We start from the raw sequence: 18438 nt of genomic DNA on the forward strand, positions 1-18438 counted from the left end.
AAAAGACAGTACACTGTTAAGAGCAAGATCCGAGGGATCTTAGGGTCCGAAATCATAGCTCCCTGAAAGTGGCTACACAGATTGATAGGACAGTTAAGCAGCAAATGACATGCTTGCCTTTATTAGTCAAGGCCCTGAATTCACAAGTCAGTAAGTTATGTTGCCCCTCTTGTATTTAAGCAAGAAGGGATAACTTCAAAGGAGATGGTCTTACGTAAGGGGCAAGTCATTTTCTACAAAGAGTGGTGGGTGCCTGGAATGTGCAGCTTGGTGTGGAGGTAGAGCAGGAAACATTAGATTTCTAAGAGACATTTAGAAAAAAAAACACATGAATGTGAGGAAAGCAGAACAACATTGACATTATATAGGCAGAAGAGATTAGTCTGGTTAGCTATTTGAATACTGATTAAATTGGTCTGGCATTACACTGTCGGCTGAAGGTCTTGTTCCTGTGTTGTTCTGTTCTATGTTCTATTTTACTAGAGAACTAACTGAATTTACCAGTGGTCCTGTACAGTGGCAATTATAACCCAGTTTACCCTCCTTCCAAACCTACTCTCCTCAATCAAACAACACACACAAAATGCTGGTGGAACACAGCAGGCCAGGCAGCGTCTATAGGAGAAGCACTGTCGACGTTTCGGTCCGAGACCCTTCATCAGGACTAACCGAAAGGAAAGATAGTAAGAGATTTGAAAGTAGTGGGGGGAGGGGGAAATGCGAAATGATAGGAGAAGACCAGAGGGGGTGGGATGAAGCTAAGAGCTGGAAAGGTGATTGGCGAAAACGATGCAGAGCTGGAGAAGGGAAAGGATCATGGGACGGGAGGCCTCGGGAGAAGGGGGGGGGGGGGGGGAGAGCACCAGAGGGAGATGGAGAACAGGCAGGGTGAGAGAAAAAAAACAAACAACTAAATATGTCAGGGATGGGGTAAGAAGGGGAGGAGGGGCATTAACAGAAGTTAGAGAAGTCAATGTTCATGCCATCAGGTTGGAGGCTACCCAGCCGGTATATAAGGTGTTGTTCCTCCAACCTGAGTGTGGATTCATCTTTACAGTAGAGGAGGCCATGGATAGACATATCAGAATGGGAATGGGACGTGGAATTAAAATGTGTGGCCACTGGGAGATCCTGCGTTCTCTGGTGGACAGAGCGTAGGTGTTCAGCGAAACGGTCTCCCAGTCTGAGTCGGGTCTCACCAATATCTAAAAGGCCACACCAGGAGCACCGGACACAGTATACCACACCAGCCGACTCACAGGTGAAGTGTCACCTCACCTGGAAGGACTGTCTGGGGCACTGAATGGTTGTGAGGGAGGAAGTGTAAGGGCAGGTGTAGCAGTTGTTCCGCTTACAAGGATAAGTGCCAAGAGGGAGATCGGTGGGGAGGGATTGGGTGGACGAGTGGACAAGGAAGTTGTGTAGGGAGCGATCCCCGTGGAAAGCAGAAAGGGGGGGGAGGGAAGGATGTGCTTGGTAGTGGGATCCCATTGGAGGTAGCGGAAGTTACGGAGAATTATATGTTGGACCTGGAGGCTGGTGGGGTGGTAGGTGAGGACAAGGGGAACCCTATCCCGAGTGGGGTGGCGGGCGGATGGGGTGAGGGCAGATGTGCGGGAAATGGGAGAGATACGTTTGAGAGCAGAGTTGATGGTGGAAGAAGGGAAGCCCCTTTGTTTAAAAAAGGAAGACATCTCCTTCGTCCTGGAATGAAAAGCTTCATCCTGAGAGCAGATGCGGCGGAGACGGAGGAATTGTGAGAAGGGGATAGCATTTTTGCAAGAGACAGGGTGGGAAGAGGAATAGTCCAGGTAGCTGTGAGAGTCTGTAGGCTTATAGTAGATATCAGTAGATAGGCCGTCTCCAGAGAAGGAGACAGAAAGATCAAGAAAGAGGAGGGAGGTGTTGGAAATGGACCAGGTAAATTTGAGGGCAGGGTGAAAGTTAGAGGCAAAGTTAATGAAGTCAACAAGCTCAGCATGTGTGCAGGAGGCAGCGCCAATGCAGTCATCGATGTAGCGAAGGAAAAGAGGGGGATGGATACCCGTATAGAGTTGGAATATGGACTGTTCCACAAAGCCAACAAAAAGGCAGGCATAACTGGGACCCATGCGGGTGCCCATGGCTACACCATTGGTTTGGAGGAAGTGGGAGGAGCCAAAAGAGAAATTATTGAGAGTAAGAACTAATTCCGCTAGACGGAGGAGAGTGGTGGTAGAGGGGAATTGGTTAGGTCTGGAATCCAAAAAGCAAAGAGCTTTGAGACCATCCGGGTGGGGGATGGAGGTACATAGGGAGTGGACATCCATGATGAAAATAAGGCGGTGGGGGCCAAGGAACTTAAAATCATTGAAAAAATTCAAAGTGTCACGAACATAGGTGGGAAGAGATTTAACAAGGGGGGGATAAGACAACGTCAAGGTATGCAGAAATGAGTTCGGTGGGGCAGGAGCAAGCTGAGACAATAGGTCTACCTGGACAGGCAGGTTTGTGGATCTTGGGTAGGAGGTAGAAACGGGAAGTGCGGGGTGTGGGAACTATGAGGTTGGTGGCAGTGGATGGGAGATCCCCAGAGCTGATAAGGTTGGTGATGGTATAGGAGACAATGGCCTGGTGCTCCTTAGTGGGGTTATGATCAAGGGGCAAATAAGAGGAGGTATCAGAGAGTTGTCGCTGTGCCTCGGCCAGGTAGAGGTCAGTACCCCAGACAACAACAGCTCCCTCCTTATCAGTGGGTTTTATAGTGAGGTTGGGATTGGTGTGGAGGGAGCAGAGCAGAGCGTTCGGAAGGAGTTAGGTTGGAATTGGAACAGGGTGTGGTGAAGTCGAGACGGTTGATGTCCCGTCGGCAATTAGCAATAAAGAGATCCAGAGCAGGTAGAAGACCAGAGCGGGGTGTCCATGAAGAGGAGGAGGGTTGAAGACGGGAGAAGGGGTCATTGGTGGGGGTAGGAAAGTCCTTGCCAAAGAAGTAACCTCAGAGACGGAGCCGGCGGAAGAAGTGTTCAGCGTCATGGCATATGCGGAACTCGCTGAGGTGTGGGCGAAGGGGGACAAAGGTGAGGCCCTTACTGAGGACAGAGCGCTCTGCCTCAGAGAGTTGAAGGTCGGAGGGAATGGTAAAGACCCGGTACGGATGAGAGCTGGGATCAGAGGGGGGAGGGAGGCTGGTAGTGTCAGTGGAGAGGGAAGGGTTGACGATGGGATCTGAGGGAGAGGGGATTACAGAGTGGTGGTGGGGGAAGGGGAGACAGGAGACACAATCGCAGCATGTGAAGACCCAGCCTGGAGTTACAGTCGGTGGTTGTGCAATCGCTTTGAAGCTGTCCATGGTCATTGGAACCCGCGTTGATGGTGCTGGAGTCCAGGTTTTCAATATGCCCTGGGTTGCTGGGACAGCCAAGATCAACGGCCGGGGCCAATCCATGGTCGTTGAAACCCACGGTGATGGTTCTGGAGTCCGGGTTTTGAATATGCCCAGGGTTGCTGGGGGCAGCCGAGATCGATGGCCGGGGGAAGCGATACAAAGACCATGCTCTGGGGTCTGCAGATGGAAGATCTTGTGATCCTTGCAGGACGTGATAAAGTCAAAGAAATGGCGATTGCACACATGGATCCGATGGAGGATGAAATAACGGACAGGTCCATTGCAAACGGAGAAGAAGGTGTCTCAGAGGCGTGGAAGGGATTGTGATAGGGACGCCAGGTACCTTCTCATGGCGGAGAGTGTCGCCCTCAGAGCTCAACGGGAGAAACAACGGGAAGCAGAGTCAATTAAATATGAGTACCTGGGATCCTCAGAAGGTCCAAATTGAGAAGCTCGAAAACGGATCCTGAAGCCAACTGGAGTCATTTGGCGGTGGAGACACGTTCCAAAGAAGGATATATGGCTGTAATAGCGGGTCTGGATCAAAATATGATTGAAAAGTTGAAGGGCCGAAGGAATTATAGATGGGGAGCAGCGAGAGGGTTTCACTGAACTCCCGAAGAGAAGATTTAAACTTCTTCAGTGTAGGCATCACCGGCAGAGGCTTCGCAGTAGTGAATTTAAAGAGCAAACACGAGGAAATCTGCAGATGCTGGAAATTCAAACAACACACACAAAATGCTGGTGGAACACAGCAGGCCAGGCAGCATCTATAGGAGAAGCACTTTTCGGTCCGAGACCCTTTGTCAGGACTAACTGAAAGGAGAGATACTAAGAGATTTAAAAGTAGTGGGGGGAGGGGGGAGGAATGCGAAATGATAGGAGAAGACCGGAGGGGGTGAAGCTAAGAGCTAGCTAGAAAGGTGATCGGCGAAAGCGATACAGAGCTGGAGAAGGGAAAGGATCATGGGACGGGAGGCCTTGGGAGAAAGAAAGGGGGAGGGGGGAGCACCAGAGGGAGATGGAGAACAGGCAAAGAGAGAGAAAAAAAAACTAAATATGTCAGGGATGGGATCTCCTCAATCAAACTGGCTTTTTCTACCCCAGCCTGTTCTTTATTCATAGCATGCAATCATAGCCATGCTTTTCCAACCATACATGTTTCACTCACTCACCATGCTAATGATGCCTGCTTTCATTTAACATCAGTTTTTGATGCCTATTTGCCCACTGCATGGTCAGACTCACTCCAATCACCCTCATACATCCCCTCCCCCACTAATCATCCTCAAAGCATTGTCAAGTCCTTGCTTTTCCCTGATGTCTCATTCCCCAGGTATTACCATTCATACCCCTTTCCTCACTTTCTTTTCTCTCTCCCCACACATCCTTACTCATTTGTTCTAGTCAGACATCATCAGAAAATGATGCTCTGATGCACCCCTTCGCAGCCTTTCATACCCTCTCATTAAGTTCACTAAGATACACATAAATACCCTCATTGCAGTGATTATTCACACAAATTCTTCCAGAAGAAAACTGAAATAACTATGAAAGAGGTAGGTTAAAAGAAGATGACTTACCTGAATTTCATACAAGTGAGCAACATGAAACTGGACTGCAAACAAAAATTAATAATTTTAGTAGTTGACACTTTAAAGAATTTAAAACAATGTACATATACTTATTTGAAATGAAGTGACAAATATCAAACCAAAAATCTAGGCAAGTGCTCAAAGTCACAGAAATTCACCCATGTAAGGAATTTGCAAATAAATTTTCTAAAAAATATATTCAAATGCTAAATGCCAGCATAGATATATTCATGCAAATGACACAACAAAACTTTCACATAGATTTTTTTCAGGATAATAATCACTGAGTCAGGGACAATACCACTCTTCAAACTGCATTATGTAAAATTATCATAAGTCAGTGCCGTTCAAGAAAGATTTTCATTTCAAATTATTATGCAATGGCAAGCAGTATTTTATGTCCAATTAGTTCTACAATTTTTCACTTGTTTAGCTACATGTCAGATTTTTGTTTTACATACTTTCCAGTTTTTATTTCTATGCACATATTAAAAAGTTCATGAATTACACAGAGACTTAGCCTTTTTAAAAATCACATGTCACCGTCATCCCAAAGTGCCTCAGAATTTGAAACATATTACTATTAAATGTGGCAGGCATGTGCAGATGCTTGGTGGCGATTACACATTTTTTCTTTGCTTCAGGGTTTTAATAGGAGTACGAGGAGATGGTAAATGTAATGAAATGGAAGCTAGGTGGTAGGTTTTAAGTGTGAAAGTAACATGCAATTAGTAGCAGGACTTTGTTGCATATTCACAAATGGCTTTCTCAAAGCAATGGGAGAGGTGTTGAGCTTTAGAGAAAAAAGCAAGCAGTACAGTCAAGCTGGCAGCCATGTCTTTACTCTGTGAGAAAAGCAAACTACCAAGAATAGAAATCTTGAATATAATCAGTGGCTTATTTGGGCAAGGTTTACGCGGCAGAGACTGATTATGATGGGCAGTGTTCTTGTAGGGGTACACATAAAGCAAAATTAATAAGTAACTAAGGACTGCCAACAACACTCAGAAAACATTAACCAAAAAAGTCAGAGATAATTAAGAATGGAAAAGGCATGTGCTGTTTTCAGAATGTGAAACACACGAATGATACATAGTATGAATGGAGAACAAAGTTAGAGAAAATCCTATTGCAGTAGAACCCTCGTAATCCAGCACCCTGAGAGATGCCAAACTCCAGAATTTTAGGACTAGTGGACACCTGAACACGTTTCACATTTTGTTACGTAAACAATAAAGTATAATAATTTTTCTAGCGCACTGGTGAATTTAAAAGAAAATAGGAAACATTAAAAACTCTAAACAAATGATCCAGGTGAAAACAAACACATCCATATCGCTGAAGTTCTGAACTCCAACCACAGTTCTGGCCAAACATATGTCTCACTGTCTGGACCCTGGCAACACTCTGGACTCTGCTTTGGCCATACATCCCAATTGCAGACTGGACCATAATCTCTCACTGTAAACTAACAAGTGAGCCAGATGCCAAATTATCAGCATTACTGAAAAAAATGGATGGCAGATTATTAATTTTACTGTATGATTAAATTAATTATTTTATACGGAAAGGTTTTTTTAAAAAACAAATCTGTATGACAGAAAACATATTCGCAGCCAGATTCAGGAATGGATTTGGGTCTTTTTGCTTCAGTATTAATTCTACTGAGGGTAGAAACGTATACTCAGAGTGAAAGATCATCACAAAATTAGAAGGAGAAGCAAAGGGCAGAAGTGCAAATGAGTAGAACTGTTATTAGGCTCAATTGCAACTGGCTGAACTATCATACAGAGAGAAACAAACTTCAAGTTCTCCAAGTCTTATTAATATAAATGGAGGGATGTATGAGAAGCAGAAGTGGTAAGGTAGGTATAGCAGCCTGTACCTCTTGCCAAAGTGACCATAGTCAAAGCTAATACACTGGATGAAACTTCCTGTACACAAAATGGATTATTTACAAACAAAATCTATTTTATGAGATGTGATACTATTGTTTTTACCTAACAGCTCTGGAATTCATATTTATTCTCCCATCCACCCAAAAAATAGGCAATGCAGTACAAGCATTTAAACTGGAAATTAAAACAGTGAGACGACTGGCAATACTCAAATGTGCACTTCACTGCTATCTATATCATTGTATTCAAAAAGTACTTAATAAAAGACTTTTATTAGATATCACTAAATTTTAAGGTATCATTTAATTGTGTAAAAATAATATGCTTAACTTAAACAGTGGTTACTTTTTATTGCAATTTACTCTACTGTTAAGACAAAATTCAAAACTCATGTAAATGTTACACGTAGTCATTATTCAGAGTATGCAAACAGTAAGTAAATGATTAATTACATAGTTATTAAGTATGGACTAAGTGAAACTGTTTTTACTATTCTACCAAAGTTACATCCACACAAATTTCAAATTGTCATTTAAGTCCATCTTACAAAATCATTTAATGAAACTCAATTGTTCATAAACAGCAATTGTTTTAATCATCTTCACCCAATGCAATAATAACTCAGTTAAATAGTGTTATAGTGTTTTTATCCACTAACATTACACACACGGTACAAAACTACTACTCATCAATGGCATACGCCTGAAGTTGTTGCTGCACCATAGCAACTACAACAGCTTACATGGAAGCTCCCACAAAGAATAAGTGAAATCAACGAAGCATTCAGCTTAATAATGCTGGCTGTGGTTAAGACATGGCCTAAGAAGTCCAAAGCAAATCACCTGCTCATCTTCAGAGTCAGAGAATGTTTCCCAAGCACACAGACAGAGCCTCAGTTCAACTTATCTGAGAGATTACATTTTCACTCTGCATGGCAGAAAAAAAACTTAGCCTATAATATGGAAGGCTCTTGTGACCTTGAGACACTGAAACTAGAGTTGAGTATCTGAGCATTCCACCCAGTTTCTGTTGCAAATTTCTAGCATCTGTGTTAGTTTGCATATGAAGCAACAGCAAATCTTGAAGTCAGGTCATAACATAGAGTGCGATTTCTACCAAAAAATTAAGCTCTTTTTCCTTGTGCTACAAAAATGAAAGGCAACAGAAATATTTTAACTGCATTAACTACAACCATCGAGTCAAATAGTCCTGCTCCAATGACTGGATGATAGATCTATTTTAGATGCTTTTGGACTAATTTGTACCTTCGCAATTGCAACTCCACGTACCTATGAAGTATCTATATGGGACAAGCTATCCTGAGATGCTATTCAGGTAACCAACTGAATTGTATCAATCATAGATTGATACAGTTTAGCAGTGTTCCCCAAAAAACCGGGCCGCAAAGCATGTACTACCGGGTCGCAAGGAAACGATATGATTTGTCGATATGAAACGATATGAGTCAGCTGCACCTTTCCTCATTCTGTCACGCCCACTGTTGAACTTGAACACACACGAGGTCATTACGCATGTGAAGTCATTACCCACACGAAGTCATCAGTCGCCTAAACGCAGTGATACCCTAGCGCCAGGGATCACTGGCTGGCGTCAGGTAACCAGCCACCTCATGCAGCTGGTGAGAAGTGCCAATGTTTCTGAACTGGAGCGCGGACAGATGGGCACTGCCTCTAAACCTATTAAGCACACCGAGTGTTCGTGGGAAACCCGGTGCTAAAATATTCGCAGCCGACCTAATTTGGGCTCAGGGTTTCGTAAGTAGCAGAGCAATTACCTCGCTGTGATCAATTGAAAGTCATCTCTCGAGCCAAGCTTTTGCCGGCTGATAGATCTTACCTACCTACAAGGGGGGCGGGCACACGTCCTGTTGCACTCCTTGCTCGGTCAGTCGCTTTCTCTGGGTTGCGACCACCATGGCCCCGGTACGGGGACCTCCAGCCCTTACCTTGTCCTCTCACTGGTGTGTTGTAATGATTTTATATGTTCAGACGAGGAAAATATGCGCTGTGTTTATTATTAAATTCATTAGATAAATCCTTTCAGAAATGAAATTGAGTGTATTAGCCATTTATAAGTGACTTATAGTTGACTTATCACCTATATTCCGGTCAATATTAACACCCATACCGCCCCCTCCCCTCGGCCAGTCCACAAGAATATTGTCAATATTAAACAAGTCCGTGGTGCAAAAAAGGTTGGTAACCCCTGCAGTCTAGGAAGCCATTTAACCAGCTCCTTAGTGGAGCAATCTTGTTAATACCACCCCTGCTGTCAGCACTCACTACCTGCCACCAACTTCTCTTAAAAAAAATGCATGCGGCTTTCTTGAACCTCTGCATGAATTTAAGTGGACAAAAGGTGTGGCGATAAGTTTAAGATTGTATCCATTTTGGAACAAAGTCAGAAAGATATCTAATAATTGTGAATATATCTGACACCCATTATTGAAAATTTACTATTTACCAAAGTAGTAGCCAAATGTCATTAGATCTGTTTTATAAATTTACACCATCTTAACAGTATTTAGCAATGGAAATGTGAACCCCTTCAATGCCAACGTCACCAAAAACTAATTCAGCACACTTAGTCTCATTCATGCTAAATAAACAATACTTTTGAGTCATAAAGCAAGAAAAATTTCCATCTTTATACAGGTGGCCCCCGTTTTTCAAACGTTCGCTTTACAACAGCTTGCTGTTACGAAAGACCTACATTAGTACCTGTTTTCGTTAACCAAAGAGGATTTTCGCTTTTACAAAAAAAGATGCCCACTTTATACATGTGTTTACCCTGAGAAAGACTACCATGATCGTGAAGTCTTGTGCGGGCAGTTGTGTGCGCACGCGTGTACGTGCGTATGCGTAGGCGTTTACATGCCAATTTTATTTTCCTCCAAATCAATTTTGGCTCGCTGTCCTCCCGATTTTGATAAGTGAAACTACACAGTACCTACAATATTTCTACTTTACATAGGCTGTGTATTTATCATATCATTCCTGCTTTTACTATATGTGTTATATTAGGTTTTATGTGTTATTTGATATGATTTGGTAGGTTATTTTTTGGGTCTGGGAACACACAAAATTTTTTCCCATATTAATTAATGGTAATTGCTTCTTCGCTTTACGACATTTCAGCTTACAAACAGTTTCATAGGAACGCTCTACCTTCGGATAGTGGGGGAAATCTGTACTAGACAAAAGGCGCTTATTCTATGACGAATAAATGTCATAGAACAAATGCAAATAATGTAGATTCTATAATTTTTTTTTAAAAATATACATGAACCAAGTGTCATCAACGCTAGAAGTGGCACAACTCTGAATTCCAGTAAGATCATTTTGATAACCAATAGTTTAAGAATGTGAATAAAAATACCCACATTAAATATTGCAGTGGAATTTTACAATCGGATTTTGATCTGCATTTTTCTGAAAAATATTGCTTCCTATCCAATTAGCTCTTCATCTCTAGCATTGCCAGCTGATTTCCAAGTGCATATAGGATCTCCAGAAATTAACCTAAATGTGGCAATTACAACTGCTATAGTTGAAACACCAGTAGAATACTGCATACAAAAACAACTTCTGATTTTCTGGAGCAGTAAAGAAATAAATGTAATCATCTAAACAACAGAAAATCTGTGGATGCTGGAAATCCAAGCAATACACACAAAATGCTGGAGGACCTCAGCAGGCCAGGCAGCATCTGTAGAAAAAAGTACAGTCAACGTTTCGGGCCAAAACCCATAATCATCTACTTGTTATAGGTTTCAGCAGATTTCCTTTATTGAACTTAATGCCAATGATTTTAAAGGAAGCATGGGAACAGGGCCCTACTGATGTTATTAGGAAGTATGGGAAACCCCCAATCAGGAAAGCCAGTCACTGAACCTTTGGGATTTCTAATAAATTGGGTACAGGGTTATTAGAATTCTACTCTAGCTGCTGTTTGCACCAACATTAGGCTAGACATTAAATTTGAAGTTAATTTATTGTACATGAAGTCACTTAAATCCAAGATTTTACAAGATACAACAAATACTAACTAATTAGGAATCAAGCAATCCTGGTAAAATTGGTTAATTAAGGGGAAACTTGTCCACTGGCTTGAATATTATTTACAACACAAAGTTTGAGATTTTTGGAGGTCATTCATTAGTCCCACAAGCAGACAAACTCCTTAAGGAAAGTCTTCGACCAACCATCTTCAGCTGATCATCAGTGACTTTTCTTCAATTCACCAAAAGGTCTTAAGTAGGGACGTTTGTTAATGATTACACTGATGTTCCATTCAATTTGCATGTCTCAAGAGAGAAGGATAAATTTTGTTGGTTGTGGCTCTTGCCTCCAAAGGAAAGCTGTGGTATTTAACCACTTAAATAGAACACAGTGCAACTCTTTCACACACTGAGCGGCCGATGGCACCATATCAGAACTAGTAAAGGACCTGTAACTCTATTTCAAGTTTTGGGGCATACAGCAGTCAAATTATGACTAGTGAGATGTGTTAGTGCACTTGGAACATTACTAGACAATACTTAGGCATGCAAATTGCAATAAACATTCATATTATATCATTGATAACCGCTGAGAAAGTCGAACCATTGACAGAATAATATAAAACAGAATAACAAATACCAAGACCCTTGCCTTCAATGCGTTGAGGAATCACCAGTGTTCAAAAACTAACATAAATATGCAGTGACAGTAACAGCAGACCAGAAGCTGCATACTGAGAACTGGCTCACCTTCTGCCAATCTCAAGTCTCCTGAATATCTAAATGGTCAGGAGAACTATAGAATATACTCCACACACCTGGATGAGTGCAGTCCCAAAAGCAATGACCAAATTACCCAACATCCAAGACAAAACTGTCCATTTGACTGCCATCCTATAAGCTTTCATTCCTTCTATCATCAGGACAAATTGACTTTAAAGCCATGCATGGAAAACCATGGTATTATCTTTTCTAGGAACACAGTCACATGTGCTCCCCATAACAAGGGAGTTACCCGTACAGTGCATGTTGGCTGTAGTATTCACCAAATACAAAATGCATTGTAGTAACTTGTCAAAGGTTCTTGGACAGCACTCAGACCTGCAAGGACAAGGAAGAAAGACAGCACATATGCACATGACCAACAATACCCACAGTTTACACACTATCCTCCAATTGCCATTCCTTCACCACTGATGGATTCCAGCTTTGTACACCTTATCCAACAACATCATTCGACTGTTCTCACAAGACTTACTGCAGCAGCTCAGGTCACACTAGTTGGTAACACACTGTCATTCCTTCACCTCTGCGGATCCCAGCTTTTAATTTCCCTATTCAATATCACTATTGAACTCTCTTCACTAGACTAAATGCAGCAGCTCAATTAGACAGCTCACACTAAAGTATCATGGAAAAATTAGCTATGGGGCTTTGCCAAATACATTCAAGCTGGCAATGGAAAACAAGTTGGAAAAAAATAAGCATAGTCAAGTTATAAGGGCACTTCTCCAACAAGCTGGCTGTACAAAGGCTGATACGAGGTAAGGATGCAATTTGTAACTTTAAAGTATCAGTCAAAACTCAAAATATTCCTGCTCCTGAATATTGCACAATTAAATACCACAATTTAATTTGGAGTCCTGGTTTGAGAGAAGTATAAAATCTGTAAAAAAAAAAAATATATGAATGCATAAGTGTCAAAAGGACCCCGGTTATGTTGAGAGACAATCATGTGCAACTAAATATCACAGTCTACTGGCAACTTCACCCAGACAGCAAGTGCTTCCATTGTTTATACCAGTAGCTCCCAACCATCACGGAAACGATATAACAATATAGCGAGAAAACGATATAATTTGGCGATATGAAACGATGCGAGTCAGCTGCACCTTTCCTTATTCCCTGCCACGCCCACCTCTGAACTTGAACGCACGCGAGGTCATCAGTCGCCTAAACACAGTGATACCCTCTCACCAGGGATCACTGGTTGGTCTCGGGTAACCAGCCAGCGAGAAGTGCCGTTGATACTGGCCTGGAGTGCGGACAGATAGGCGCCGCCTCTAAACCTGTTAAGCACACCGAATGTTCGTGGGGAACCTGGTGCTAAAATATTCGCAGACGACCTAATTCGGCCTCAGGGTTTCATAAGTAGCAGAGCAGCTACCTCGCTACGATCTACTGAAAGTCACCCCTCGAGCCAAACTCTTGCCAGCCGATAGATCCTACCTACCTACAAGAGGGGTTGGCACCCGCCCTGCCTCACTCGGTCAGTTGCTTTCTCCGGACTGCAACCACCACGGCCCCGGTATGGGGACCTCTGGTCTTTACCTTGTCCTCTCACTGGTGTGTTGCAATTTTATATGTTCATATGAGGAAAATATGTGCTGTGTGTTTAATATCCAAATGTTATTTTATGCTATTGACTTATGAGTTATAATTGACATCATTATTTTCATGCAATGAAAATATGCGCTGTGTGTTTAATATTAAATTTGTTAGATAAACCTTTTAGAAACGAAATTGAGTGTATTAGCCAAATAAGTGACTTATAGTTGACTTATCACCTATATTCCGGTTGTTATTAACACCCACCCCCCATCCGCCAGTCCGCAAGAATATTGTCAATATTAAATCGGTCCGCGGTGCAATAAAGGTTGGTGACCCCTGGTTTATACTGTATTAACAGGATGAATTATTTGTTACAATCTACCCCACCTTGGTGAGACATTTTAGCCTAACAATCAAACTGAGCATACACTACAAGGAATGACATTTTTTCTTGTTGAGAACAACAATGTAAAATTGCAATCATTAGCTAATAAAATAGAAATGAAGGGTGGACGACATTTCTGGCCTGGTAATAATTTCCAATTTTAGTTAGGCATCATCCTTGACAAGGTAAATGCAGAGCTGTGGAAGTTCAGTGCCTCACCTTGTTCACATTTTACCCTTTTGCATTACCTGGCAATTATTTATTCTGAAAAATAGTCTTGCTAAACCTTTTTAAACAATGAAACTAGACTGCTACATCTAACTCTGAAGTCATCAAACTGGTTGCCAAGAAGCTTTACCAAAACGATTCCAAGGATGAGGAATTTCAACTACCAGGTAAGATTAGTGTAGCTGGATCTGTTTTGCTTCAAACACAGCAAGTTAAGAAGAAATGCTACAGAAATGTACAAGATTAGGTTTAGATCAGGTAAACAGAACATTGTAAATAATAAATTATGCAACATCCGTTGAGAGATTAACAGAGTAAACACCTCCAATTAATGAACTCTCAGCAGAATTAGGGAATAATAGAAATCAAACATACATTTAAGTTGCAGAGAGGAGGGAGCAGTGGAAGGAATACAGGAGCATCTGTAATTTAATCCGGCCACTTCCTCTGAGTGAGAAGCTGCAAAGGATGGACATATCGACAAATCCGCCATCGCCTGAATTACGACCGACCTGACAGACAGACCCCAATTTGTACGGCTGGGCAGTACTCTGTCTGAAATGGTGGTGAGTGGCACCAGAGAGCCACAAAAGACCGTCTCCAATTCTATTCACACTGTACACCTCAGAGTTTCAGTACAAATCTGAGTCTTGTCACTTGCAGAAGTTCTCTGATAACTCTGTGGTGGTTGGGTACATCAAAGATGGGCAGGACTAGTGGACAAGTTTGTGGAGTGGAGCGGGCGGAATCACCTGCTCCTGAATGTAGCCAAAACCAGGGAGATGGTGATTGATTTTAGGAGGAAGAGGACTGTGACGAGTCCTGCATATATTCTGAGAGAAGTTGCAGTAGTGGAGTACAAATACTTGGGTGGTCACCTCAACAACAGACTTTATTGGAAAACTAACATCAAGGCTGTTTAAAAGAAGGGGATAAGCAGATTATTTTCTAAGGAAGCTGAGATCCTTCAATGTGTGCAGCAGGATACTGGGGATCTTTTACCAGTCAGCTGCAGCAAGTGGAGTCTTCTTTGCAGCTTTAGGAGGGGAGCAGCATCAGTGCTGGTGATGCAAAAAGACTAAATAAACTCAACAAAAAGGCTGGATCCGTCCTAGGCTACAACCCAGACTCAAAATTTTGAGTTAGTGGTGGAGAGGAGGTCACTGAAGAAAATCTGTTATCCATATGGACAATTTGGCACATCCTCTCTATAACCTACTGAACAAGCAATTGAGCTGTCACAAGGATCATTACAGAAAATCTTTCCTACCAAATGCAATAAGCAAATACAACAGTTCATCTCTGTAAGACACGAGAACACACATCATAGTACAATAATGTTTGTTTTATTATTTTGTACATTACTGCTGCAGTATTGCAGATTGGCAAATTGTGTATATTATAATGTACTTTATTATTATTATATTTATTATTATTGTTGTGCTTTTAAATGTTGCTGCTGTAACAAAATAATTTCCCACGTAGGATCAATAAAGTACTTATTAATAACACAGGGCAGACTAATTTAAAATCGAGTGAACTGAGAGAGGCCTGTCACTTTCATTACCAGTTTGCTCGAGGGCCAGGGGTGCAGAGGTTATGGGTCACAAGGGGATGGAATCAATCATGCCATTCAAAACTGAACTGGATAGGGGGTTGAGGGGAAACAATTGTAAAAGAAGTGCAAAAATGGTGGGATAGCTTAAAGAGCTGTAAGACCCATTGGGCCAAATAGCCTCCTTTGCAATAACAATTCTATAATTATACTAACAAATACTATTAAACATGTTAAGAAAGAAACCAGCAAGTTAAATAGATATTAATGTGCACAAAAGTCTGACTCTGTCATATAAAAATAATTAAACAATTACACATTCCAAACTCAATGTGTTACTTATAAGGAATTGAACCAAAAAAATTACTTACTTTCTGCTTTAGACAGAGTGCATGGGTTGGAATCAATCAAGGCCAACTGAAAATGCTGCCAGAGAAAGGAAAAAGATATTAAATTAATACTACCACAACACCTGGACACATTAATTAAACAAAGAAAATTCAAAACAAGATAAAAAGTGAAGCTCTATCTTCTTCACAACTGACAGGAATCAAGTTGAGCACACTACAAATATAAGTGCAACTTTTAGTAATCACATTCAAAATGCTTCACAAGGTATACTATTTGAAAGTATTCCTTGAACTGTTTGAGCAAAAAATTCCAGTAAAATATCTAGAGTGTATACTGGTAACATCCCAAATGAATCTGCTTTACTAAGTTACATGAAATAATGCAAACACTACAAATATTTTTAAAACTCAGCAAAAAGTATTCGCATGCAAAAATGCTTTAAACACCAATTAAAATCCCGGAATTTAAAAAAAAACATACATACACACAGGCATTTTCATTTCATTTAAACTGGGATTCCCAAAAGCCTTCTTTGACATAAGAACCAAAGAAATAGGATCAGGAATAGACCATCTGGCCTGGTGAGCCTGCTCTGCCATCAATACAATCATAGCTGATCTGGCCGTGGATTAAGCTCCGCCTACTTACCTTTATAGACAATAGACAGTAGGTGCAGGAGTAGGTCATTCGGCCCTTCTAGCCAGCACCGCCATTCACTGTGATCATGGCTGATCATACACAATCAGTACCCCGTTCCTGCCCTCTCCCCATATCCCTTGACCCCGCTATCTATGAGCTCTATCTAACTCTCTCTTGAATGCATCCAGAGACTTGGCCTCCACTGCCTTCTGAGGCAGAGCATTCCACATATCCACCACTCTCTGGGTGAAAAAGTTTTCCCGCATCTCTGTTCTAAATGGCCTACCCCTTATTCTTAAACTGTGGCCTCTAGTTCTGGACTCAACCATCAGCGGGAACATGCTTCCTGCCTCCAGCGTGTCCAATCCCTTAATAATCTTATATGTTTCAATCAGATCCCCTCTCATCCTTCTAAATTCCAGTGTATACAAGCCCAGTCACTCCAATCTTTCAACATATGACAATTCCGCCATTCCGGGAATTAAACTTGTGAACCTACGCTGCACTCCCTCAATAGCAAGAATGTCCTTCCTCAAATTTGGAGACCAAAACTGCACACAATACTCCAGGTGGGGTCTCACCAGGGCCCTGTACAGCTGCAGAAGGAACTCTTTACTCCTATACTCAATTCCTCTTGTTATAAAGGCCAGCATGCCATTAGCTTTCTTCACTGCCTGCTGTACCTGCATGCTTGCTTTCATTGACTGATGTACAAGAACACCTAGATCTCGTTGGACTTCCCCTTTTCCTAACTTGACTCCATTTAGATAATAATCTGCCTTCCTGTTCTTGCCACCAAAGTGGATAACCTCACATTTATCCACATTAAACTGCATCTGCCATACATTTGCCCGCTCACCCAACCTGTCCAAGTCACCCTGCATTCTCATAACATCCTCCTGACATTTCACACTGCCACCCAGCTTTGTGTCATCGGCAAATTTGCTAATGTTACTTTTAATCCCTTCATCTAAATCATTAATGTATATTGTAAACAGCTGCGGTCCCAGCACCGAACCTTGTGGTACCCCACTGGTCACAGCCTGCCATTCCGAAAGGGACCCGTTAATCGCAACTCTTTGTTTCCTGTCAGCCAGCCAATTTTCAATCCATGTCAGTACTCTGTCCCCAATACCATGTGCCCTAATTTTGCCCACTAATCTCCTATGTGGGACTTTATCAAAAGCTTTCTGGAAGTCCAGGTACACTACATCCACTGGCTCTCCTTTGTCCATTTTCATAGTTACATCCTCAAAAACTCCAGAAGATTAGTCGAGCATGATTTTCCCTTCATAAATCCATGCTGACTCGGACTGATCCTTCTACTGCTATCCAAATGTGTCGTAATTTCCTCTTTTATAATTGACTCCAGCATCTTTCCCACCACTGACGTCAGGCTAACTGGTCTATAATTCCCTGTTTTCTCTCTCCCTCCTTTCTTGAAAAGTGGGACATTAGCCACCCTCCAATCAGCAGGAACTGTTCCTGAATCTATAGAACATTGGAAAATGATTACCAATGCGTCCATGATTTCTACAGCCACCTCTTTAAGTACCCTGGGATGCAGACCATCAGGTCCCGGGGACTTATCAGCCTTCAGACTCAACAGTCTATCCAACACCGTTTCTTGCCTAATATAAATTTCCTTCAGTTCATCCTTTGCCCTAGTTCCTTTGGCCACTATTACATCTGGGAGATTGTTTGTGTCTTCCCTAGTGAAGACAGATCCAAAGTACCTGTTCAACTCATCTGCCATTTCCTTTTTCCCCCATAATAAATTCACCCGTTTCTGTCTTCAATGGCCCAATTTTGGTCTTAACTATTTTTTTGCTATTCACATACCTAAAGAAGCTTTTACTATCCTCCTATATATTCTTGGCTAGTTTATCTTCGTACCTCATTTTTTCTTGGCATATTGCCTTTTTTGTTATCTTCTGTTGCTCTTTAAAAGCTTCCCAGTCCTCCGGTTTCCCGCTCATCTTTGCTATGTTAACACTTCTTCTCTTTTATTTTTATACTGCACTTTACTTTCCTCGTCAGCCACAGCCGCCCCTTACTCCTCTTAGGA

At 41.9% G+C, this 18438-nt stretch overlaps 1 protein-coding gene across 2 annotated transcripts in view; it reads right to left on the reverse strand.

The window, feature by feature from the left end:
* Positions 1 to 18438, reverse strand: part of kdm6a (lysine (K)-specific demethylase 6A) — a 216224-nt gene that overhangs the window by 89355 nt on the left and 108431 nt on the right. For both annotated transcript variants that reach the window (XM_073045508.1, XM_073045507.1), the window contains exons 7-8: positions 15752 to 15806; positions 4951 to 4985 (exon numbers count right to left, since the gene is read on the reverse strand). In XM_073045508.1, the coding sequence (XP_072901609.1) occupies positions 4951 to 4985; positions 15752 to 15806 (90 nt within the window). The remainder of the gene's footprint in view (positions 1 to 4950; positions 4986 to 15751; positions 15807 to 18438) is intronic.

Source organism: Hemitrygon akajei, chromosome 5 (genome assembly GCF_048418815.1).
Source record: "Hemitrygon akajei chromosome 5, sHemAka1.3, whole genome shotgun sequence".
Classification (NCBI taxonomy): domain Eukaryota; kingdom Metazoa; phylum Chordata; class Chondrichthyes; order Myliobatiformes; family Dasyatidae; genus Hemitrygon; species Hemitrygon akajei.